Below are 27582 nucleotides of genomic sequence, written 5' to 3'. Positions count from 1 at the left end.
TCGTCGTCTACCTCTGGGCGCGTGGGCGAACAGTGCAGAATCTTCAGGCGGCGCGTGTGGCTCACCGCGGGCTCCGATCAGGCTGTTCTTTGCACCAGTGAGTTTGTATTGATGAACTCTACACTGTGGAAGGATCAAAACTTGTTTTTGACAACTTTGAAAATTCGGGTATATCCCAAAACACTTCTGTTTTCTGATAAACGGGGCTCTGATATCAATTGTTGGTGGGAGAAACCACTGGTGGTGGCTTTGAAACACTCAGAGGGGATAAAACACAAAGTTTTATTACAAAAACACAAAGCTTACAACAACACAAAAGCTTAATACACGCCCTCTCTCTCTATATCTAGTGTTTCTCTCTAAACTCTTCACACTAAATAACATAAGCTTAGCAGCCTATTTATACACAAATTGGGAATACGAAAAATAAAAGTTTCAGGTGTGAAGGCGGCTGGCAGCATGCGGCTAGGCGGTGACAGCTGGTGGCTGGCTGGGCGGTGGTTGCCTTTTTTGACCTTCTAGATTGAGTTTAAGTTCAACAAACAGCACGTTTGCACTTGAGAGGAAATGAGAACGATACGTCTATGGATGCTTTGGGTGAAGATGAATTAGAGTCTGCTAGAGGGCTTCACTCTAATGAAAAGTTCATGTCCTTGAACTTGCTGTCTCATCCGAAGGGGAAACTTCGTTATCTGAAGGTAACAGCATAGCCTTGCAAATTTTTATATTTAATGTAATTGACATATGCTATTATTTGGTGCTTTCTTTGATACTTTAAGGTGCTTTAATGCTATTGTATGCCATTGTTGTGAATTTTTTATAAGCCTAAACCATCAAAGTTAGTCCTATTTCTATGGAAAAACTACAACTGAAGCATTTTAGTTGGATTAGTAATATTGATGGGAATGAGATTTTCCATTAATATGTTTTACTACTCCACACACATGCACAGCATCAACACTACAGCAATATCAATGTGATTATTTTTCCTCTGTTTTTCCCTCTCAAAAATGGTGAGACAAAACTCATACTCCAAGATTGTTATTTGCCACCAGAAAAGAGAGATAGTATTTTTAATAGGAGTCGATACCCTTCCTTCAATGTCTTGGATTTTGATTAGAACTTTTTTTGTTTCTCTAAATTATGTTTCTATGTTTCTATGTCTCCAATAAATTGTGACAAACAAACAAATGACAAAGCAAACTCGACATAATAGTTTATCCAATTGCTACTAAATTTTACTTTTATTTTTTGCACTTTCTTTCTGTATAATTTGATTTATTGATTTTTATTGTTTGGTGACTTGGTTAATTGGGTTTTAATGTATTTCATAATTTAATTAATAATTATATATATTTTTTTATCTGATAAATTGCTGGGATTATGACCTTTTCCATTTCCTTTATTGTGAGTGTTTCTCTCTCCCTGTGTGTGTGCATGTTCCTTTATATGGACTAATTAGGCTTTTATATGTTTATCATAGTAAATTGAAGTGAATATACTTGAATTTTCCTTGTTGATCAATAGGGCTTATTAAATTGACGTTATTTTAGGTTTTTTCCTTAAATCTAGCCATTTCTGTGAATTTCGGTTTCCATGTCGGTTATTTGGATATCTGGAGTCTATGGTGATGGACTATACATACCCTGCTTTTATATGTTCCGTGCTTCACTCATAGACAACAACAAGAAACAAAATATGTTCGAGTGTTGCTGCTCTTGATCCAGTATGGAGCCAATGGACTCAATCTCTTAGAAGCACAGCATGTTGTTCTTGTGGAGCCAATGGACTCAATCTCTTAGAAGCACAGCATGTTGTTCTTGTGGAGCCACTGCTCAATCCAGCAGCTGAGGCTCAAGCTGTCAGCTGAAGATAGCATGGGGTATTTTGGGACTATTTGTTTGAGTTCCTTTTTAAAAGAATTTACAATTCTATTTAGCTCTCCATTTATCCATGCAATTTCTATATGTAATTAGATTAGACTTATAATAATCCTTATCATGTCATCCATCCGATTGTTGCTCGAATGGAGCCTTTTATATTTGTTTCAGAATTTAAATGTACACTCCCTTCTTTAGTGATTATATTAGCAACAGTTCATTCATAAGTGGGAACACGAAGAATCAGGATCAGCCTTTGTTAACCCTTAAGGATGTTGAGTCCCTATTCACAACAGTGCCGTCCACTGTATCAGAAAGTGATGGAAAGACAACTGAAAACCTAAGACATCTGCCCCCATCTGTGGCTGCTGCTCTAGCAGCTGAGAGGAGACTGAAGGAAAATACAGCAGGAATTTCCGTGTGATAATCATTCTTTTCTTTGAACACCAAACCTCAGAATGGAATTGCAGCTAAGCAATCTTCTGGCTATGTCATCACTTCCAACAGGCAGCTGTTGTTTCATCTCCAAAGGGGAGAGCGTCTCCCCGGTGTTAATCTGTATCAATTGATTAATATAATTCTGTAAAAAGGAAGAAAGAAAGAATAACAGAGAGAAGAGAGAAGAGCAGAGGAGTATATTGTTCATAAGAGTTCTTATTTCATAATCCCGAATACAACATGATAGTTGAGTGTTTATATATCTGTTGATAACAGACTTAACAAACTATTGTTATATAACTAACTATCTATTATATTGAGATCGTGACAAGTGTCACGATCTTAAGCAATGCTTTAATATACTCTAACATCCCCCCGCAAGATCACGCGGTGAGGAACCAAGCGTGAGATTGCAACAATGAGTGTGAAACAGAGGAGCACTCAGCCCCTTGGTAAGTATATCAGCAAACTGCTCTTGGGAGGACACAAACTGCACTGAGAGTTGTTGACGCGATACCCTTTCGCGAACAAAATGAACATCAACTTCGATATGCTTAGTCTTTTGATGCTGAACAGGATTGAAAGACAAAGCAATAGCTGACAGGTTATCACAAAATAGAACAGGCACACCAGGCAAAGAAATGTGCAGAAATGCTAGTAATTGTTTAATCCAATCCAACTCAGCAGAGGTGAAGGATAAGGCACGATACTCAGCTTCGGTGGAAGATCGAGAAACAGTTTGTTGCTTCTTAGAGGACCACGAAATTGGATTGTTACCTAAGAAGACCACCAAACCAGTAGTGGATCTCCTGTCATTAGGATCCCCCGCCCAATCAGCATCACTAAATGCCTTTAATTGTAAATCGCCACGAGTATATGAGAGACCAAACTTCAGAGTGCCTTTGAGGTATCGTAAGATTCTTTTAACAGCAGTAAAATGAGACATCATAGGGTTCTGCATAAACTGGCAGACCTGATGTACCGAGAAAGCAATATCCGGCCTAGTGAAAGTGAGGTATTGTAGAGCTCCTACAAGACTTCTGTATAGTTGAGGATTTGGATAAGGCTCCCCATCGTCTTTCAGGAGTCGATGATAAGGTAGACAAGGAGTATCACACGGTTTAGCCTCACTCATTTCAGATTTAACTAATAAGTCCTCAACATATTTGGATTGTGACATAAAGAAACCAGCAGCAGTTCCAGTAATTTGAATGCCCAAGAAATAATGTAAGGAGCCTAAATCTGTGAGATCAAATTCAGAAGTAAGAGCACTAATGACTTGCTGAATCACAGCAGACACACTCCCTGTGATAATGATATCATCCACATAGAGAAGCAGCACCACAATCGCATGATCAGCATGTTTGACAAATAATGAAGAATCAGAGTACGTGGTTGCAAAACCCAAAGAAAGAAGGAACTGAGTAAACCTGTCATTCCAAGCTCGAGGAGCCTGTTTGAGGCCATACAGAGATTTATGCAGTTTACAGACTAGATGAGGATGATTGAGATCTTCAAAACCAGGAGGTTGAGACATGTAGACTTCCTCTTGGAGAATGCCATGCAAAAATGCATTTTTGACATCTAACTGGCGTAGAGACCAATTGAAATGTGCAGCAAGAGCCAAAACTAACCGGACTGTGGTAGGTTTCACGACAGGACTAAATGTCTCCCCATAGTCCAATCCAGGTTCTTGACTGAAACCCTTAGCAACTAACCGTGCTTTGTGCCTGGCAATAGAACCATCAGAATGTTTCTTGACCTTAAAAATCCACTTACAGCCAACGAGGTTCCTGTGTGCTGGCAAGGAAACTAAACTCCAAGTGCCTTGAGTATGTAATGCATGAACTTCATCTTTCATGGCTTGGAGCCACACAGGAATTTTAAGGGCAGCCTTGTAAGTGGCTGGTTCAACCAAATGCAGATCAGTGGCTGCAGAAACCTGTATAGTGGCTAAGAGAGCCTTCTTTTTGATAATTCCATTCTTGCTTCGAGTCTGCATTGGGTGAAGATTAAGTGGAGGAATGGACAACACCACTTGTAGGTTATCAGGAATAAAGCCATGAGAAGAAAATCAGAATGTAAATTGACCTCAGGTGCCACAGGGAGCAGGGGAGTGGTGGACAATGGGGCAGTAACGGATTGAGAACTAACAGAATCTGCAGATGGAGCAGGTGTGGAAGCAGGTGTATGAGTGGTAAAAGGGTGAGGTGATGATGCTGGACTAGTGGAGATAATGGAGTTTGTTGTATTGACAACAGTCACAGGACAAGAAGACAACAGACTGGATTGGATTGTATTTGAAGGGGTAGACACTAAATCTGAGTATGGAAATTGGTTCTCATCAAAGATAACATGCCTAGACACAAACATTCTCAATGTTGGTATATGATAACACAAATAGCCTTTATATTTTGTGGCATATCCAAGAAATACACATTTTGCAGTTTTGGCCTGTAATTTTGTGCTAGTATAAGGCTTGAGAAGAGGAAAACAAGCACATCCAAAAATTCGAAGATGAGTAATAGTGGGGGAGGATCCAAATAACATCTCAAATGGGGAACTATTATGAAGAACAACAGTAGGCATACGATTGATGAGATAAGTGGCTGTTTGACAGGCATAAGACCAGAAATTGGATGGCAATTGAGCGGATTATAATAAGGTGATAGTGGTTTCAATGATGTGTCTATGTTTCCTCTCGGCGACCCCATTTTGTTCAGGAGTATAGGGACAAGAGAGGCGATGTGAAATGCCCTTGTCAAGAAGAAAAAGTTTCAATCGATTGCTGGTATACTCACCCCCCCCCCCCCCCATCAGTTTGAAGAGTCTTAATGGTAGATGCAAATTGAGTAGAAACAAAGGAATAAAAAACAACAAAGGTAGAAAACAAATCAGATTTATTGACTAAAGGGAAAATCCAGCAATATCTGGTACATTCATCAACAAAGATAGTGTAATATCTATAACCATCAACCGATATAGATGGTGCAGGACCCCACAAATCAGTATGAATAGTGTCAAATGGAGTTACAGACTTATTGACATGTTGTGGAAAAGGTAGTTTACTAAACTTCCCTTCAAGACATGGATGACACATGAGGGGTGTAGGTATTTTAGAAACAGGCATGTGAGCTTTATTTAACATCAAGGAAACAATATGATTTGTAGGATGACCTAACCTATGATGCCACAAGATGGACTGAACAAGTTGACCAAGATAAGCCGTAGCTTGATAGGGCTGTTGTGAGGTTGAAGGTGAGGAAGAGTGGATAGGATACAATCCATTACTGCATAACCCTTTGTACAGGATCCTCCCTGTGGCTTTGTCCTGAATCCAAAAACAAAGAGCATCAAAGATGAGCCGACAGTTATTATCAAGACAAAGACGATGTACTGATAACAGATTCTGAGTAATTTGAGGAACACAAAGTACAGAATGCAATTTGATTGGAGAAATTGATGAATGAAGAGTAGAATGACCAATGTGGGATACGGTCAAACCTTCACCATTAGCAGTATGAATTGTTTCAGTGGATGGATATGGGGAGGCCAATGATAGATTAGCCAAATCAGCCGTCATATGATTCGTGGCACCAGAATCGGTGAGCCACACCTGAGAAGATCCTGAAGAACAGGATGATAGAGAGGCAGAGTGAATCACTGTGTGCATAGCTTGCATTGGAGATTGCTGGACTTCCCTGTTCTGTGAAGATGAAGCCTGATATGGAGTATATTGCTGCATAGCTTGCATTGGAGATTGTTGGACTTCCCTGCTCTGTGAAGGGGAAGCCTGATATGGAGTATACTGCAGAGGTTGGGGTTGCATAGAAAAAGATGACTGTGGGGAATATGAAGCCATGTAGTTTGGACCCTTATCATTGTAGAAGCAATACCAGGAGGTATGATTGCTTCTACCACAAATATTGCATCTGGTTCTCTTAGGAGGAGAAGCCCTACAGAAAGGAGCAGTATGTCCCTCAGAGTTGCATAGCTGACAAATTGGAACCATGAGTGCAGAAGGATGTCGAAATGGCTGAGCAGGGGATTGACCAAGAACTCCAGAATTTGAGTTGGGAAGCACAGGTGCCATGGAGGAAAAACCTGGTTTAGGACCAAAGAATCGAGAGCCCTGAGGAAATCGACCTTTACTCTTGTTCCTGTTTCCATTATATGACTGAAACTGTCTAGTGTGCACCTGAGATTGCCCATGATTTGGAGAGAAACTCCCTTGTGTGTATGTATCACCGGTACTAGCAACCATAGCTGACAGAAACGGTGAATTAACTGAAGTGTCAATGATTATTTCCTCTGCAAGCAATTGTGAGCGAAAGTCTTTCAACGAGATCACACTTTCCCTTCCCCTTATAACACATCTAAAGGTATTATACTCAGCAGGTAAGCCATTCAAGGCAAGAATCACAATGTCTTCATCTGCAAAATTTACCCCAGCAGCAGACAAGTAGTCCCTAGCCTCTTTAATCCGATGAAGATATTGTGCAACTGAATCTGAACCTTTTTTAATGGTTTGCAAATTGGATTTCATCTGAAAAATACTAGTCCTAGATACAGTGGAAAATTGTTCCTTTAATCTAATCCACAATTCTTTAGAGCTAGTACTACCAATTGCACAGGACATAGCAATCGGTGATAAGGTTGCAGTAATCAATTGCATAATTGCTCTATCATGCATTTTCCATACTATATATTCATCAGTTTGAGAGGAAGAAGAGGTGATACCAGATTCAGCCGAGATTGAACAATGTTGAGGTGGACAGGGGAGCAAACCATCAACATACCCCATAATTCCATTACTTTCAAGTAAAAGTTGCATCTGGAAGTTCCAATTAAGGTAATTTGATTCATCCAGTTTGACATTGACTGATGTAGGAATGGAGGTAATGAGAGCTATAATTGGAGATTGGAGCAACTGGAGTTGCGAAGCAGTCACCATTAGGATTTCAAGTTTAATCCGTGAATGAGACAATATATCAAACACTTGTTGTGCAAGTTGTAGAAAGAAAGATGAAGATCACAGCAGAGCAATATGACTGAAACACTCTGTGAGTTGTACAAGAACAATATGTACTCCAAATATGAAGAACACTCTGTGAGTGCAGAGAAAATAACAGAAAAATGCGGAAGCAACAAAAGGATCAAGAAATTTTCATGCGTGAGCAATAACTAGCTCTGATACCATGTTAATCTGTATCAATTGATTAATATAATTCTGTAAAAAGGAAGAAAGAAAGAATAACAGAGAGAAGAGAGAAAAGCAGAGGAGTATATTGTTCATAAGAGTTCTTATTTCATAATCCCGAATACAACATGATAGCTGAGTGTTTATATATCTGTTGATAACAGACTTAACAAACTATTGTTATATAACTAACTATCTATTATATTGAGATCGTGACAAGTGTCACGATCTTAAGCAATGCTTTAATATACTCTAACACCCGGTCCGTCATAGATTGTCTAACCAGAGGTTGCATAGTCGTCTATGATTTTTATTTTTTTTATTGGTGTATATATGAAGAATGCCATTTTTTAGCCCTCTGTCAGTTACAGAGAGTAATTTAACGAGGAATTCGTTGTAGATCAGCTCATTTAACCAGTATGTATACTCGCTGTGTAGGTTAAACAAAAATAACAGGACAAAGCTAAGGAAAGCTAGGTCCTCTTCTCCTTAGTCTCCAATGGCAGATATTAGACACCCCATTCAATCTTTGCACCATCTTTCTTTGTCTACTTTTGTTCAAAGAACTGGATCGTCAATCTGTATAGAAACACATCGCAATAATGTTCATTACAACTATATTAGAATGTCTGTGCTGTGAAGACACTATCTTGTACCTAAACATAATTTTATTAGAACTAAAAAAAAAACACTGACCTAATGATCTACTATCACTCTATATTACTACATCATTTTATTTAAGATACTTTTGAAGGGTAGGATAGAATAGTTTAAATGTTTTTTTATAAAAATAAAATTATAATCTGTTCCCGTGGATTGATAGGAACTTCAGAAAAATGGATGGGTAGGAACTTCATTTTTCTGTTCCAGTACTGATCTATAGTCCGCATGAAAGAGTGTTGGGTATATCAGCTTAGAGTGTAGACAAAAACCTACTCTTAATAACTTGAAAAGATTGAAATGATAAAATGATTTGTTTTTCACAACTCAATGAATAAATAGAATAATAATGTGATTAATTTATTAGGTCCATACATCATTTTATTAGGTCCATATATACAAAAACCTGCTCTTAATAACTTGCATCGGATTAGCTAATACAGATACTATATATCTTGAAAAGATTGAAATGATAAAATGATGAGTTTTTCACAACTCAATGAATAAATAGAACAAACATACAACAAGAGACTAAGTTACAATGTGATTAATTTATTGGGTCCATACATGAAAATAATATAACTAGGCAAACCAATAACACATAAATATAGTTCAAGTTATGTCATTCTTTTAGAGTGCTATAAATTAGAAAATCAGATATAACAATGAAAAGGGGAAGAAAATATGTATGATAACAAATTAATTATTTTAGAATACTTTAAGAATAATTTAATTTTATCATTGCAGCAGACAGGATATTCGTATCAACTCCAGCTTTCCCTCGTCAAATTACTCTCAACAACAATCTAAGTCTGTACAAGATCCGATCGAACTTCAGAAAAATGGACTGGAAAGGACTTGACCAGGCTCGGCTCATTGAAGGACCCCTTAAAAATATACTTTGTTTGACTTGTTCCGTGGTTTGTACGGGTACTGATCCATAGTCTTCTCAGTCTCTTCGTCAAAGGTGGCCCTCCATTATGGAAATTTAATTTGGCGAGTCTCTCTCACATACACTTTTCCATTATCTTTTCAGTGGAAAAGATGGAAAGGGAGAAGAAATTATTGATGAACTGGAAATTACATAGCGATACACCCACAAGTGTGACTCACGTGAATTACAATACCTTCCATTGAATACATTGAATTAGTGATCAAATTGCTAGAAAGAACTTTCGAGATTAAAGCTTCTTTCAAATGCTCAAAGAGTGTTTCAGGGTTTCAAAGACTGAGGATCACTATCAACAATTTAACTTTTGACGTCATTCATATTTTCTTTTGCCGCTCTTCTTTGATTTGCCTTTTTTTTTTCTTTTTTTTTTTTTTCATTGCTTTGCTAGAGTATACTCATTTTATCTTGGTTATCACTTTTTCTTGTGATTTGGACATGCCCCAAGCATTTGAGTTTCTTGGGCTCTTTTGCCTTTTGGCTTTCTTACGGCTTTATCATCTTTCTTGATCGTTGAAATTTCACTTGCCCCCAATGTGAGGTGTGATCCTAGTTGGGATTTTTTTTTTTATGAAAAAAAAATTATTCAGACTCAAAAAGGGATCGCAAGGGATGTACTTATTTTCGAACGTGAAAGGAATACCAAAGATGACATTTCTTCATTTCAAGTGCAAATAACTTTGACCTCATATACTGTGATGTTTTAGTCTTTGCAAAGATGCATTTCATGAGTTATGAGCAACAAGTTCACTACATACCATTATTCATACATTTAAAAACACGTGATTCAAGAGTCATAGGGTAAGGGTATTTATTCATTTCTTTTTTTTTTTCTTTTTCTTTTTAGAGCTTAGTCACCTTTATGAAGGAGTTGCTTGATTCACTTGTCATTCTACAAGTAGAATGTCAAAAATATCGTTTTTGAATAAACATCAAATTATTTTTGAAATCAAAATGCCAGATCAACTTTTCAAAACTCCAATAGAAAAACTGATTTTGGTAAAAGTAATGAATTGAATCTATGAGATCATGCAAGGCTTCAAAGGTGTATTCGTGAGTTCTTATAAGAAAACTCTCTCAAGAAAATAAATAATGCTTAGTCATAAACATGATTGAATGACAAGCTCATTATTTCATTGAAACTTTGGAAAAGAAGTTTAATCAACAAAGAACTTATGCCAACATCTTGGGCTATGAACACTGGCATGATAACACATAGAGGGGCTAAACATTTAGCGATCATTGATTGGAATTTCTGGAATCTTTCAATCATTCATTCTCCTTGACAAAGGCATCTTTAAATAGTCAATTGAAGTCATATGTAGATCATTCTCGACCTAATATCACCATAGCTTTATCTTCAAGATAGTTGATTTCTGGGAGTCGGTGTGAAACAATTAACTATAAGAACGATAAGTGACTTGGCAACCACCTTCAGTGTCCTTTCCTTTTTCAGTGAAACTGTTCTTCTCAGTCGAGTTAGCAATCTTACCTAACCTAATGGCTTGTTTAATCCTCTTAGCTATAACAACCAGGTTAGTGAAATGTTGTGCAAAGCTTCTAACCAAGTATTCAAAGTACGGAGCTTTAAAGGTGTTGGAAAATAAATTGATCATCTCTTTTTCCAACAAAGGAGGGTTGACTTGTGCAGCTACCTCACTCCATCTTCGGGCGTATTCCCTTATGGACTCCTTGTTGTCCTTCTCCATAGCTTGCAAGCTTAACCGATCAGGGCCCACGTCTATATTGAACTTATATTGCCTCATGAAGACATCAACTAAATCCTTCTATTTTTTAACCTTGGTATTGTCCAACCGCATATACCAAGTGAGGGAAACATCACTTAAGCTGTCTTGAAAGAAATGAATTAGCAGTTTCGCATCATCAACCACATCAGCCATTTTGTTGCAGTATGTTTTGAGATGAGTTAAAGGGCATTGAGTTCCCGTATACTTAACAAATTCTGGCACTCTAAAATTTTTGGGAATGACAACGTTGGGCACCAAACACATCTCAGCAGCCTTTATAAGATCATATAGGTGAATTTCCTCAAATGCCCTCATCCTTTGCTCTAGGGCAATGAATTTGTTCAGATCATATTCTTTTACCATCTTGCCCTTTTGAGATTCATTCTCTATAGATACAATGGTTAACGGCGTTCTCATAGGGTACGTTGGTTGGAAATGCATGGCTTGTTAAAAATCAAATGACAAACCATTTGCCCCCAGATTCTGTGGGGTGAAGGGATTTACAAGCATAGGTTCAGACTGAGCTATATGTGTTGCTTTTCTGGATTTGTCTCTCCGGGCCTGTTGGAGTAGACTAGTAAGCCTTACAACTTCTTCTTTAAGATTATCCATCTCTTTTTGGTGTTGGGCTTCTAACTAGACTCTTTCTTCGTTTTCCATTTGTTTTTTCTCAGATGATTGTTATAGGTAGGTTTTAATGGGGAGCCTATATTTCAACCTGTAAATGTAGATCATGCAATTTATGCAAAAATGTTGATTAATTAAAAATGCATATGAAATACGAACACGCCCTTCACTGGATGACAGCCTAATAGGAAGATCCTAACCGTTGAATGCATCAAAGGTTGGTTATTATCTAGTTTAAAAGGGTCTCTCGCATGCTCAGTGATCATCCTTGAAAAGGTCGATATGAGGCTTACAAGTAGTGTGAAGACAGAGGCCCTAAGTAATATCAGTTTGGCATATCAACCACTTCCAAGTAAACAATCAAGCGAGAGTTGGATGGTTTCACAAGTCTTACCCAGGCTAAAGTCATTGGGGTACCGTTACTCCCCCACTTATCCTAGGTTGTAAGGTGTGTGCTTTTAACATGATGCATGGCAATATAAACAAGGATGCATGCTAAAGCAGTAAAATGCAGGAAAAATAAACAAATAAACACAATGTAACAAACATTATAGCAATTGACAAACAAAAGGCAAAGCTTAGTCCATTAGTCCCCAATGGAGTTGTCATTTTGTCGCACCCGACATCACGATGGCCTTAAAAATTATTCATGGAAAGAATGGATTTCTAGCATCCTGTTCTTTTAGGGGGAAAGGTCTTGTTTAAGGAGTCGCCACCTAGTATTATGGTCACTAGGAACCCTAACTAGTCAACAGAGATTCTATGGTTTGGGACTGATTACGTAAAAGGAAAGATATTATCACCCCTTAAACGTCCTACCTGAGGCAGGCTGCATTGCTAGTTTCGTCTAAAATTGCTAAATGTTTATTAGTTTATGCTATGATAATTTGCTTATAATATTCTTGACTCTGGTGCCAATGAATATTCAACTACGAATATTTCCAACTATGGCATTGGTAAATATTACGTAGCTATAAAATAAATTAGATCAATATTTTTTTATTCCTGACTCTAGTGTCAGTGAATAAATAAATAACAATAAATTTATTTTTACGCATGCACATATTTTTTTTTATTTTTCTAGCTAAATAAAATAAAATACAACGAATAAAAATAATATAAATTTAAACCAAATTTTTATTCCTAACTCTGGCGTTAGTGAATAAACCAATAAATTTACATTATTTTTATTCATGCATACACATTTTTTATTTTTTTATTTTTTTATTTTTTTCTATCTTTTTTATTTTTTTGTTTTTTTATTTTTTTATTTTTTATTTTTTTTGGGTTGGGCTGAGCAACACGCGTGCGCTAATGCACGCGTGTTGTTGCACTGTGCAAGTGAATTAAAATTCACTTGCCTAGTGTAAAAGATGTTTAATTGAAAAGGAGAGCTTGCTTACCTGGTCTACGAGGCAATGGAAACGATGGAGAAGCTCTGGCTGGCCGACTACCTCCTCTACTCTGCTCCTTCTTCTGCTTTCCTTTGTTTCCTTTTGATTATGTGCCCGTATACTTTAGTTTTCCCGCAGCTCCTGAGATGAAGAAGGAAACAATAATGAAGATGCCGGTTTACTGTGATGTTCTTTGAATGAATACTGGTCTTTCCTTTGTTTGCAAGGACAAAAACAGTTTCAAAGATAATTCTCGTCACTGTGTGTGTGTGCTGCCCTCTTGTTCTCTCCTTCTCTTTGTGTATTTATTTTCTGCTCTTTGATTTATGCTCTTTTTTTCTCTATTATTTTTATGTTCTTGGCCCTGTTTTTGGGTTCCTTTTTTCTCCTTTTATAGAGACTCAACAGATTGCCACAAACCAGTCCTGCCTTTGCAGGACTGTTATCTTCCATGAGCGAGATCATGGGCAAGAGACGTGATCCACGATTGGATCGAATCCGTTGTAGATTTTTAGCCTGTTGAATCGGGATGGAGAAGATGAACACGGCTGTTCCACCAGCAACGACGATGTTTCAGCATCAATGGATTCCACCAGCAACGACAATGTTTCAGGAGCAATGGACATTTCTTTTTTTTACCTTTGAACTTTGAAAATTCAGCAATTGGACCCCTAAGCAATTAAAATTTTCTTTTAATTTTTTCCCTTTCAATTAATTTCAATGAAATCTCTAAATTGGTACACTATTTACAAAACAGTCCTCAATTCCTGGATTGTTCAATTTGGTCCTTAATTAATTCTTTTAATTTTTCCCTTTTGGATTAATTTCAATTAAATCCCTAAATTATAACATTGTTTACAAAATAGTTCTTAATTTTCAGATTGTTCAATTTGGCCCTTAATTAAATCTTTAATTACATCCCCAAACTTCAAATTTTGTTGCCTTAACCCCATTGTCAACTATTTTTAATTTTTATTATTTGTTCAAAAATTTGGTTATGACAATCTCCACTACCTAAGGCATTTTGCACAGTAAGTTTGGGAGATCTCTTCTCATAGTGTATAGCTAGCTACTTCTATTTGATTATCAACTAGAACAATAATATTTTGTAATATGAATTTTATCATCAAACTTTTTTTCTTTCAAATTATGTTTTATGCGTTAGAATTTGTTTTTCTTTGCATGAACGGTTTGAGAATATTTTGATTTTAAATTGAAGATCAATGCACTATGGAATGAAATTTTAAGTTATCGCTGAAACAATTAAAAGAACAATTATTAAAAAAAAAAAAAAAAAAAAAAAACAAGAGCTTCAGTAGGCAAAATAATCTATTGTAAGAAGGTAGCAACAAGACCCACTCTACCAACCAATGAATTTCCAACTTGATGTTGAATTTTCTAATGAAATGAATTTTCCATCATTTCATTAGAAAATTCAAACCCAAAGAAACCTTTCATTGTGGAATCTTGTAGATAATTGCCCTCATTCCTAGTACAAGGAGACAGACTATCAATAAAGGCTTACCATGCAACCATGATGAGAGGATTGAAGCTTCAATAATACCATTCAATGTATTTTTTTTAAAAAAAACAATACATTGAATAAAAGTAGAAAAATAAATAAAATAATATAAAACAAAATCATGATGAGAGGATTGAAGCTTCAATAATACCATTCAATGTATTCAAAGTTTTTATTTTTTATCTAAATAATAATGTTTTGAAGTTTTTTTAAAAAAAATCAAAATTTATGTTGCCTTGATTAACTCTAGAATCCACTCTCTAGAGTTGGATCTTATAACTAAATTTAATTTCAAATTACAAATAACATGATGATTAGTATTAAGAAAATTCAAACTATTAATTTTCAAAATAATGGTTTGGATTTTTTTATAAACTAAAATAACTACTAATTTTAAAAAAATAACAATAACAATAACCGTCCAATAATTGGGGTGAATAAAATTCAAATCAATAACTGGGGTGAAAATTTAAAATTTGGGGGAAAAATTAAATAGAGAAGAAAAAAAATTAAAAAACAGGTGTTGAATATTTAACACGGTGCAAGTCAATTATGGAAATTAATTTGGCGAGTCTCTCTCACATACACTTTTCCATTATCTTTTCAGTGGAAAATATGGAAAGGGAGAAGAAATTATTGATGAACTGGAAATTACAAGTGTGAAAGCAAACTCAACGAAGACCAGAGATGCGTATATGCTTGCTGCTGCTCGTGTTTCATGATACAAATTAAACCCTCTATGCCTATGCGTATATGCTTGCTGCTGCTCGTGTTTCATGATACAAATTAAACCCTCTATGCCTATGCGTATATGCTTGCTGCTGCTCGTGTTTCATGATACAAATTAAATCATACTTGTTTGACTTGTGCCGTGGTTGTTACGGGTACAAATTAAACCCTTTCACGTCAATTACGATATCTTCCATTGAATACGTTGAAGTGATCAAATTGTTAGAAAAAACTTTCGAGATTAAAGTTTCTTTCATAGAATTCTTTGCTTTTTATCACCCTTTATTCACTTTTCTGCCTGCTTGTCAAAAGTGAGAAGACTTGACATTGTAGAGACCTTTATCCATTCATAGTATACACATTAGAGGCAGTGTGCATGTGAAGGTAGGACTTTCCAGTTAATGTCGCAAACTATGATATGGAAAGGGGAAAGAAAGTTGAGATAATTCTTGACCCTGACCATCTAAAGCTTTTTGTCACCCTTTATTCACTTTTCTGCCTGACCATCTAAAGCTTTCACAGGTGTGAAAACAAACTCAACGAAGACCAGAGATGCGTATACGCTTGCTGCTGCTCGTGTTTCATGATAAAAATTAAACCTCAAGGAAGTGCAGTAGGAACTTCGTGGATTCTTACACGTAATTTCAGTGTGGCAGCTGCTTTCTTTCTAACTTTTGAAGAAATATTTGATGGTTAAGCTTGTGCACAATTTGGATGACATCTATTACAGGCATCCAAATCCCACACTTTTCAGGTCATACTGCAACTCAAGTTGGTAGGTATATCAGTAAATTTTGATTTGTTTTAAATAAATTTTATCTATTTCACTTTAGTTACTATTTTACTATGTCATCTCCCGTTGGAAATAGTTTATCTATTTCACTTTTCTGCCTGCTTGTCAAGCACGACAATTTAGTGAAAAAGCAAAAGTGAGAAGACTTGACATTGCAGAGACCTTTATCCATTCATAGTATACACGAGGGATGGGAAGATAAGGATTGTAAGCAAGGATTGTCGTTTGTGAAAGAGCACTTGCTAGCTACCAAAGCAGGACATCATTCTCATTTATTACGAGAATAATGTTTGTCTGTAGCTCTTGAGAAAAAATTAGTGTGTTACACAGTTCAAGAATAGAGTAAATTGCAAGTTGCAAAAGAGATCGCGATAAAAATAAATAAACAAATAAATAAAAGTTTGATGGAATTTATCTGTCCATCTTTTTTCCCAATAAAAACCGTCTGCAAACAAGAGATGGCACGCATCCATCGTTGATCAAAGAAAAACGTTAGCCGCCATTCATCACATCCTGAGTGCCGGGGCCATTGTTTGCCCTTTGGTTAAAAGCTCCAGTGCCCTAAAGTACCCAATCATATTTGAACTCCACGTATATATATCCTTGAGCTTTAGCTTGGCAAATAATACTCCGGAAATAATGCCCAGTGAGATTGTCATATGCAGAGGCCCCATAGAGGTGACAAAGAAAAGCCAGTCACTGTACGGATAAGACAAGATCGAAGACTTCTTTTGCAGTCTAAGTTCATGAAACTAATCAACTGCGTGCTACCCCAGAACACATGTACCTCTCAAATTAACCTCAAGTCCAAAGCAGTCGCATGTGCCCATGCCGGCCGGTGCACCATTAGCATCTTTCAACGTAAAAATGGATAAGCTTGTGCACAATTTGGATGACAGGGACCCCAATTTTCCCATGTTTAGAGATTCACGGTCATAGCTTCTTCTTGCTATCACAGATTCTATTTATAACCCCACACTGCATTTGTATCTTTGCTTTCGTCGACTGGACAACAAGTCTACACATTACTGGCATTTTGGAGGGAAAAAAAAAGATAAGATGGAAAACTTAATGAGAAAAAAGAGGATATATATCTTCTACAACGAAAAAAATCAATCAAGCATAGTCAACCTTGGTCAAGTGATTAATTAATTATTTTAAAGCCAGGGTGAGTGTTTAATTCATTTTACAGAGGGATTGAAAATAATAATAAATTTATTTAGTTTAAATTTTATGCACTATCACTATCAATGATTTAAAAAAAAAAAAAAAAAAAAAAAAACAATTCCAATCATGTTTTCCTGCCTATATATAAATACCTCTCCACGGAAAAGCCTGATCTAGTACCATAGCAAACCATATCCTATGTCTCTTGAAAAACACACCATGACAACGTCCTTACTAAACAAACCATTCTTCTCCTTCTTTCTCCACATCCTGTTTTTTCTCCTTCACATATTCAATTCTTCTTCTTTATTTGCTTTAGCTGAACACACTTCCTCCCCAACTTCACTATTTGGTAATAATAATACAGAAGCTGAGGCTCTTCTCCAATGGAAAGCCAGTCTTGACAACCAAAGCCAATCTCTCCTTTCCTCTTGGGTCGGCATCAACCCATGCATTAACTGGATTGGAATCACCTGTGACAATTCTGGAAGCGTCACCAACTTGACACTTGAAAGTTTTGGTTTGAGAGGTACGCTTTATGGTTTGAACTTCTCATCCTTCCCCAATCTTTTTTGTCTTGACCTTGCGAACAATTCTCTTTCTGGAACTATCCCACATGAAATTGGAAAATTAAGAAATTTATCTTTCCTTGCTCTTTCTATCAACCAACTCTTTGGTCCCATCCCTTCTTCTATTGGAAACTTGACAGGCCTATCCATACTCTATCTTTGGGGTAACAAACTCTCTGGTTTCATTCCTCAAGAAATTGGATTGCTAAAGTCTCTTAATAAACTTGACTTATCAATTAATGTTTTAACTGGTGAAATTTCTTATTCCATTGGAAAATTAAAAAATTTATCTTTCCTTGGTCTTTCTAGGAACCAACTCTCTGGTCCCATCCCTTCTTTTATTGGAAACTTGACAAGCCTATCTGAGCTTTATCTTCAGGATAACAAACTCTCTAGTTCTATTCCTCAGGAAATTGTGTTGTTAGAGTCTCTCAATCAACTTGACTTGGGAAGTAATGTTTTAATCGGTAAAATCCCTTATTCCATTGGAAAATTAAGAAATTTATCTTTCCTTGCTCTTGCTAGGAACCAACTCTCTGGTCCCATCCCTTCTTCTATTGGAAACTTGACAAGCCTATCTAAGCTCTATCTTTGGGATAACAAGCTCTCTGGTTCCCTTCCTCAGGAAATTGGATTGCTAGAGTCTCTCAATGAACTTGACTTGGGAAGTAATGTTTTAATCGGTAAAATCCCTTATTCCATTGGAAAATTAAGAAATTTATCTTTCCTTGCTCTTGCTAGGAACCAACTCTCTGGTCCCATCCCTTCTTCTATTGGAAACTTGACAAGCCTATCTAAGCTCTATCTTTGGGATAACAAGCTCTCTGGTTCCCTTCCTCAGGAAATTGGATTGCTAGAGTCTCTCAATGAACTTGACTTGTCAAGTAATGTTTTAACTGGTAGAATTCCTTTTTCTATTGGAAAATTAAGAAATTTAACTTTCCTTGATCTTTCCGAGAACCAACTCTCTGGATGTGTTCCTTCAGAAATAGGACAACTTAAATCACTTGTGAACTTGACATTACATGAGAACAGATTTCACGGCCCTTTGCCCTCAGAGATGAACAATCTCACCCATTTGAAGTTATTGTCTTTGGGTGCCAACGAATTCTCGGGTCAATTGCCACTAGATTTATGCCATGGAGGAGTATTGGAAAAATTCACTGTTGACCACAACTATTTCTCAGGTTCAATCCCGAAAAGCTTGAAAAACTGTAGTGGTTTATACCGAGTAAGACTTGATTGGAATCAATTAACAGGAAATATTTCTGAGGTTTTTGGTGTCTATCCACATTTGGATTTTATTGATTTGAGTTACAACAATTTTTATGGTGAGCTTTCTTCAAAATGGGGAGATTGTCGTAACATGACAAGCCTAAAAATCTCAAACAATAATGTTTCTGGTGAGATACCACCAGAGCTTGGGAAGGCTACTCAATTACGCTTGATAGATGTGTCATCAAATCAGTTGAAAGGAACCATCCCAAAAGATTTATGGGGTTTGAAGTTGTTGTACAAGCTTCTCCTTAACAACAACCATCTTTCAGGTGCCATTCCCTTAGATATTAAGATGCTTTCCAATCTTCAATTCCTTAATTTAGCATCTAATAATCTGAGTGGATTGATTCCAAAACAACTTGGGGAATGCTCGAATTTATTGTTGCTGAACCTCAGCGGTAATAAATTTAGAGAAAGCATTCCAGGCGAGATAGGCTTTCTACTTTCTCTTCGAGATCTTGATCTTAGCTGCAATTTCCTGACTCGAGAGATACCGAGGCAACTTGGGCAACTGCAAAGGTTGGAAACTCTGAATGTCTCTCACAACATGCTTTCTGGACGGATTCCGAGCACTTTCAAAGACATGTTAAGCCTAACAACTGTGGATATATCATCCAATAAGCTACAAGGCCCCCTTCCCGATATCAAAGCCTTCCACAACGCTTCATTTGAGGCATTAAGGGATAATATGGGTTTATGTGGCAACGCCAGTGGTCTAAAGCCGTGCAATCTTCCAAGAAGCAGCAAAACTGTTAAGAGAAAGAGTAACAAACTTGTGGTTTTGATTGTACTCCCTCTTTTAGGAAGCTTGCTTTTAGTATTTGTTGTGATTGGAGCATTATCCATTCTCCGCAAAAGAGCTAGGAAGAGAAACGCTCAGCCAGAAAATGAACAAGATCAAAACATATTCACGATATTGGGCCATGATGGGAAGAAGTTGTATGAGAATATCGTTGAAGCTACAGAGGAATTCAACTCCAACTACTGCATTGGCGAAGGAGGATATGGAACTGTTTACAAAGCAGTGATGCCAACAGAACAAGTGGTTGCTGTGAAGAAACTTCACCGGTCACAAACAGAAAAGCTGTCCGATTTTAAAGCTTTTGAAAAGGAAGTTTGCGTGTTGGCAAATATTCGACATCGAAATATTGTGAAAATGAATGGATTTTGCTCACATGCAAAGTATTGTTTTTTGGTTTATGAGTTCATTGAAAGAGGAAGCTTGAGAAAGATTATAACCAGTGAGGAACAAGCAATTGAGTTCGATTGGATAAGAAGGCTAAACGTTGTGAAAGGGGTAGGTGAAGCTTTATCCTATCTACACCATTCTTGCTCTCCTCCGATCATTCATCGAGACATTACCAGCAATAATATCCTTCTGGATTTGGAATATGAAGCACACGTCTCCGACTTTGGCACAGCTAGATTGTTGATGCCTGACTCCTCCAATTGGACCTCATTTGCAGGTACTTTTGGATATACTGCTCCAGGTGCGTAGCTTTATTTCAACATCAAGTTACTAATGTGTAATAGTGAAGATAATATAGTGTTTTTTTAGCTTTTATTATAAAGTATTTTCTTTCAACTATTTGATAAAAAACCATGCATAATCAGTTTTTTTTTTTTTTTTTGGCAGAGCTAGCTTACACAATGAAGGTGACTGAAAAATGCGATGTCTATAGCTTCGGAGTGGTAACAATGGAGGTGATGATAGGAAGGCACCCAGGTGATCTCATTTCAGCACTCTTATCACCAGGATCTTCGTCATCATCGTTGATGCCACCGATTGCTCAACATACACCATTGAAGGATGTGTTAGACCACCGCATATCGCTTCCTGAAAAAGCAGCAGCAGAGGGGGTTGTCCACATGATAAAAATTGCACTTGCATGCTTGCATCCCAATCCCCAATCTCGGCCTACAATGGAAAAAATTTCTTTCGAGCTTACAGCTAAGTGCCCTTCACTGCCCAAGGCGTTTTGCACAATAAGTTTGGGAGATCTCTTCTCATAGTGTATAGCTAGCTACTTCTATTCGATTATCAATTGGAACAATAAATTTTTGTAATATGAATTTCATCTTCAAACTTTTTTTCTTTCAATTATGTTTGGCACTATTTTTATGCGTTAGAATTTGTTTTTCTTTGGTTTGAGAATATTTTGATTTAAATTGAAGATCAATGCTACGAATGAAAATTTTAAAGTTATCGCTCAAACAATTAAAAGAACAACAATAATAATAAAAAAAAAAAAAAAACAAGAGCTTCAGTAGGCAAAATAATCAACTGTAAGAAGGTAGCAGCTAGACCCACTCTACCATCCAATGAATTTCCATCATTTCATTAGAAAATTCAAACCCAAAGAACACGATAACAGTCTATTGGTTGGTGAAACTTTCATTGTGGAATCTTTTATATAAAATTGCCCTCATTCCCAATACAAGGAGACATAGACTATCGATAAAGGCTACCATTCAACCATGATGGGCAGGATTGAAGCTTCAATAATACCATTCAATGTATTTTAAAAAAAAATACTTTGAATAAAAGTAGAAAAATAAATCAAATAATATAAAATCAAATCAAGTGTAAAATAAATTAATTAAATTAATATAAAAAATAAAAATATTTTTAAAATAAAAATTAAAAAGAATTGAAGCTTCAATAATACCTATGTATTTTCTTAGGACTTCTAGGAGAGAGGCATGAAGAGAAGGAAAAATCAGGGTCTAAAAGAATCTCTCTACATGGTTTGCAAACGTACTGTCAATGGTTGTGACTGGGACTTTACAGAAGATCCTTATGAGAATGTCAAAAATTTTAAATTTTGAATAGTCTTTGTTTCCAAGTAAAATTCTATCTCTATTTAAGAGTATTCTGAAATCAATAAAATGGTATTCCAACCAAAATTTCTCAGGTTTAAATCAGCAGTTAAAGCACATCTCCATCCATAATCGTCAAAAAAAGTGAAACAAGAGCATTTTCTATTTTATATGGGCAAGCAGACAATCAGATTAAAAACAACTATGCACCATTGACATACACAAAACATTTCTAGATTTTTTTTTTTTGGGGGGGGGGGGGTGTTTATCCAATTGTTATTGAATTTTACATTTTTCTCTCAATCCTTTTTCTTTCTATAGTATATTATGGTATAGCTAATCACATGTAATGACAAATTACAGCAAAATTATTAAAAGCATAGATTAAGAAAGGATGTCATTCTAATGCCTGAAAAGAATACACTAAAGCTTTTGTCTGTTCTCCATTTGAATAAGACCAATTTTATAGAGTATGCAACTTCTATCACAGGCTCAAGTTCAGCTAAGAAAAAATGGATCAGGTTGAATTGGAACATGGAAAATTTTTTACAAGCTTTCACCACCACTTTGAAAAAATTTATTGTGTAAATATGTTAGATATCTGTAACTTCATAGGTGAAATAGTATCTTAAAAAAAAGAATATATTTTCACCGCTACACAGAGAAAATATTTTGTTGCAAATGAATTAGATATTAAGTAATTGTCAATGCATAAATCATAATTCTTGACACGGATCTTTTCAACCAAAACAAATGACAAAACCTTTGGTCTCAATAGAAAATGAAACGCAGCTTTCTGGACATCTAAGGCAAGATAATAAAATAAGGAAGAGCATGGAAATCGCAGCTTTCAAAGTCAAATCTCGCAATCTGCCAGTGTTGACCTTCGGTCATTCCGACTTGAATATCTAGAGCTAAACAAGTCCAATTGATGCAAACTCAATTTGTTTGGATTCCTGACTCAAAGGCCTATAAACGCTCCAAACTTCAACCAAAAACGATGTCATATGAGGGATATATGATTTTTCAAAGATGACAACTGAATTCTGCCAGCAAACAGGTTGTCGCACGTGTGCGACGGCGCGGCGATCGTCCACCCCAACCCTTCGTGAGGGTGTTATATGTTGTCTATTTGGCATGGAAAATATGGTGAGACAAGGAGTTCGTTGTCTCTAAGCTAAAAATATGGACTGGGAGTCGCCACCTAGTATTCTGGTTACTAGGAACCTTAACTGGTCTTTAGAGATCGGGTACGGAGACTGGTTGCGTAAAGGGAAGGTATTAGCACCCCAACTACGCCCTACCTAAGGTAGGCTGCATTGTTTTGTCTAATAAAATCTAAGTCATGTTGTGGTTTCCTATTGTCCAAAATATGCATTACATGTAATGTCATACCCCGGGTTCTATTGTCCAAACAAAAAAAGAATTAAATATCTGGAATACGCATTACGTGTAATGTCATACCCCAGGTTTTATTGTCCAAAAAAAAGAATTAAATATCCGGAATATGCATTACGTGTAAAGTCATACCCTGGATACTAAGAGACAAACAAAATAAATTTTTTGTTGTTTTTGAAATATTGGTCAATATTCTCTTGACTTTAATAAACTGGTTATTAAAGCCAAAATGCATGCTAAAACATTTTTTTTGGTGTATGAAAAATACAATATGAATTTTTAGCTTTGAGACACTTGGCCGTATGCACAAAAACATTTTTCTCTTTTTTTAATTTTTTTGTATTTTGTGGAAGTTTTTGACGAAAACCGTGTATTTAAAAATCAGATTTTTGTATTTTTAACAACATAAAAAAAACACAACTAAATATTAATCAAAATGACATAAAAATTACGCGGGAAAAAAAGTGTAAAATGCTGAAACAAATATTTTTTGATTTTTTAAATGGGCTGGATCAGGCCCAAAAATATGGGCTGGGCCGAACCTGGCCCAAAGAATGGGCTGGTTACTGTGCACATAGTAACCGGGTTACTGTGTGTACAGTAACCAGAGAATTAATCTGCGGGTTACTGTGCACATGCACAGTAACCGTGAATTAATTAGCGAGTTACTGTGCACAGCACAGTAACTCGCTAATTAATCTTCATCTGCTGCAGAACGTAAACGTTCTGCATGCAGATGAAGCTGAACGAAAAAAAAACGACGGGAAAGGCTACCTGGAGCGGTGGTGATGTTGGCAGCAACTGATGTGGCAAGGGTGACGGCGGCGGAACTGGCTGTTCGCGGTGGCCGACGGTTTTCCTTCTCTCTCTCTCCTCTGTTTTTTCTGTTTTCTTCTCTGCTTCTTCCTTTCTCTTCTCTGCCTTCTCTCCTCTCTTCTCCCTCTCTTCTCCCTTCTGTTCCCTCTTCTGTTTCCTCTCCTCTCTTCTTCTTTTTTTTCTCTCGGGTCTCCTCTCCTCTATTTATAGAGCCCGTGAGCATGTTTTTTTCATTGTGGAGCCAAGGAACGGGTCATGCGGCGGCTGGTCGGGCGCGGCTGTCCAGGCGTGCCTACCTCAGTTTCGGCGGTGCGGTAGGTGGTCGGCCAATGTCTTCGGTCGGTGGGCTAGAGGGACCGACGGTCGGTGGGCTTGAGGGACCGGCGTCATTAAATATGCATTCTTTTTCCTTCTTTGCTGCTGTGTGTTCGGTGGGGAAGAAAGGGGAACAGTGCCGTTCAAAACGGCACTGTTTTGAGCTTTATTATTATTATTTTTTTTTTAATTATTTTTTTTTTGTATTTATTATTTTTTTATGGCGACCTAAAAATGGGTTACAACACAGGTTTCGTGAAGAAACGAGTCCAAATTACATTCCGAAGCATCTAAACCGACATCCAAGTTTTTATTTCAGCAATGTAGCTCCTCTAAGTCAAAGCTTGAAGATTTCATGCAAAGCTATTTCTCTTTTGTTTAGGAAAATAGTTGTTGAACTACTTAAATGTAAATTGTCTACTTAAGGGAGGACTATTTTGTAAAATAGAGATTAGGGTTTCCTAGCATATAAAAAGAATGAGAGAAGAGAAGGGGGGCAGCCACCCAAGAGGAGAAAAACGCCCCCCTACTCTAAGAAACCCTAAATCATGCATTCTTCCATCTTTTTGATTAGTTATTCAATAAACATGCAAGGCTAAACTCATTTTCTTGGTTGCAAGAACATGGAAACCTTTGGATTTCAAGAACTGTGAGATCTATTTTACCTTTTCTTTTCAATTTATATAATGAATATGTTTGTTCTCATATGCTTATTTTTCCTATGATTGTTTATTTTAATTGCTAGAGCGGACTCTAAGTTATTATTGTAGACAATTTATTGCTAAGTTTGATATCAAAACCGGAGTTGTGGTATATGAACTTGTGAAGCAACTAAGTTTAATAATTGTAGCGGATCTACGTTATTAATCTTAGGGAGAACATTCGATCAAAGCAACATAAGCAGACAACTTAGTTGTTAAGATTAATGAATTTATCTAGATCTTAAGGCTGCCATTGGATTAAATCATTAGTGCGGACACTGTGATTATTTGTTGGTTAGGGTTAGTTATACGGCGGATCCGTTAATTAACCAATGTTAAGAAAAAATAAAAATTCAGAATATAAACTGGAATTTTGTTTCAAGGATCAGTTCTTATTTATATAGGTGGATGTGTGATTGCGACCAAGGTTTGTTCTCTTGATAATTTTCTGATTTTATTAAATTCTGTTTGATAGTTTTCTGTTTTATTTTTCTTTAGCCTATATAACATCCAACCCCCCCAAATTGCATAACGTATAGCATACAAATCTGAACTAAATCTTCCTCGTGGGATCGACCCCTTGCTTGCTCTATACTATCTTGTGTGTTGTGTTTGAAGCTAGGGTAATTAATTTGTGCGACCGCAACATCGCAACAAATTTTGGCGCCGTTGCCGGAGAAGTAATTTTAGTTGATTCTTGTGCTTGTACTGTTATTTTTAGTTGTTGTGATTGTTATTTATATTTCCGAAAAAAAAAAAGAGAAACAAAATTTTTGCTTGCTGCGGTACTGTTCAAAACATATTTTTTTGTAGAATTAGGTTTCGGCCTTTTGTTTTATGAAGAGAAACGACGTTCTAAACAGGACTAGTGGTAACCACTAGCCCCACTCTATTGAGGCCAAATTCTGCTGTTTTCTAGGGTTTTTAGGCAGTTTTAATTTTCTAACATAAGATTTTTGTACAATTTGCATTGTTTTCGATCCAACCCTCCCAAATTGCATAACGTATAGCATACAAATCTGAACTAAATCTTCCTTGTGGGATCGACCCCTTGCTTGCTCTATATTATCTTGTGTGTTGTGTTTGAAGCTAGGGTAATTAATTTGTGCGACAGCAACATCGCAACAAAAAAATTCCGTCGGTGAGTCCGTTGGTATTTAGTGAATTTCTGGTAGTGATCTGGCTTTCGGTTGAAGCACTATGAACTATCAATTATGTCATACTGATATAAAACAAAAACAAAGTCTAAAAGCATTTCCTAAGGCAACGATTTGGTTCTAATTTCTATTATTTTTCTTTTGAAATATTTTTTAGTTTTCTTGTTTTGAGAAAGAAAGATTTTGAAGATAAAGAAATGCTGGTTACTGCCTTACTCTTTGCCTTTTGTTTGTTAGCCTTTTCTAAGTGATACTTTTAAATTGTTCAGCTAATTTAGTGCACTCCTCATCATATTGTAAAGTGTTGACACCTTTGGTTTTTTAGCCAGCATAATTGTTAATAAACCTTGGCTGGGTGCATTTGTTTCTCAATTCCTTTTCTGTTACTGTATGTATATGAATAAAATATTTCTTTTTCATCATTGATCTTACTATCTGATTTACTTTCAGGGTTTGGTACAATCAAAACAGAAACCAACATCTGAAAGTTCAAATAATTCCTTGTTAACTGAAGAAATGGCTGCCGTGCCAATGACAACAGAGAAGATAAGTGAATATTTGCCAAAAAATGATGAGGAAGCATGCCCTATCTGTCAAGAGAAGCTAAACAATCAAAAGATGGTTTTCCCATGCGGGCACGTCACTTGCTGTAAATGTGAGTTTTACTTGTTTTCCATTTCATGATTCTTCAACTTCCTAAAATCCATTCATGAAATAATTATGGTGTTAGAACAACAAACATTCAGCTTACCGACTTTAGAACTGGCTCTCTCGTGTGAATTTAATACAACAAACATTGATAAAAAGAAGCAAATGACCCAATAGGCATCCCAAACAGAACTAACCAAACAATCCTACATATGGAGTCTGGATCCAGCTAAAACTGGGCATCCGACCTTCTAAACCAGTAATAGTAGGTGCAACATGCAGCCAATGCATGATAAGAAACCATCTTATAAAAGACTACCTTTTCTCCTAATTGTCGCACAACATATTGATAATCCTGCTTCCTATATCTGCATTTTGTCACTTAAAAGTTAGGAGAGACCATGGAAATTTTTCTACCTTGATATGACGGGTCAACAGCATTCTCAGTTGATGAATACTTTGTCCTAGCATCCTTGATCCACCAGTTCCTCAGACTTCTCTCTTTCATGTGTGTGTGAGCGCGATGCACATGATTGCTTGCATGCATGTACTCAGACATGCATGCTTGCTTGTCTCTTAGATGTCCTCAACCATCTTAAGTACGTTGGAGTTGACTTTATTACCTGTTGATTCCTCTCATATGAAATATTTCACCCTGGTTAAGCGCCATTTAATTTTCATTTCATGCTTTTTTCTTGCAGGTTTCTTTGCAATGACTGAGCGAAAAATGCATGATAACATGTCGGCAGCATACTGATTTCGGGAATATTGCG

At 36.5% G+C, this 27582-nt stretch overlaps 2 protein-coding genes across 2 annotated transcripts; both read left to right on the top strand.

The window, feature by feature from the left end:
* The first annotated feature begins 109 nt into the window (after positions 1-109).
* On the top strand, positions 110-27566 carry LOC140955142 (uncharacterized). Its single transcript, XM_073406935.1, has 3 exons — positions 110-698; positions 26612-26816; positions 27511-27566. The coding sequence occupies exons 1-3, from the start codon at positions 585-587 to the stop codon at positions 27564-27566; spliced, it is 375 nt and encodes a 124-aa protein (XP_073263036.1). The 5' UTR covers positions 110-584.
* On the top strand, positions 17279-21055 carry LOC118058318 (uncharacterized). The gene is made up of 2 exons (XM_035071027.2): positions 17279-20444; positions 20591-21055. The coding sequence occupies exons 1-2, from the start codon at positions 17306-17308 to the stop codon at positions 20965-20967; spliced, it is 3516 nt and encodes a 1171-aa protein (XP_034926918.1). The 5' UTR covers positions 17279-17305; the 3' UTR covers positions 20968-21055.
* Positions 27567-27582: the final 16 nt, after the last annotated feature.

Source organism: Populus alba, chromosome 19 (genome assembly GCF_005239225.2).
Source record: "Populus alba chromosome 19, ASM523922v2, whole genome shotgun sequence".
Taxonomy (NCBI): domain Eukaryota; kingdom Viridiplantae; phylum Streptophyta; class Magnoliopsida; order Malpighiales; family Salicaceae; genus Populus; species Populus alba.
The sequence above is the reverse complement of the archived record's forward strand: the minus strand, read 5'-3'. Positions and strand labels throughout refer to the sequence as shown.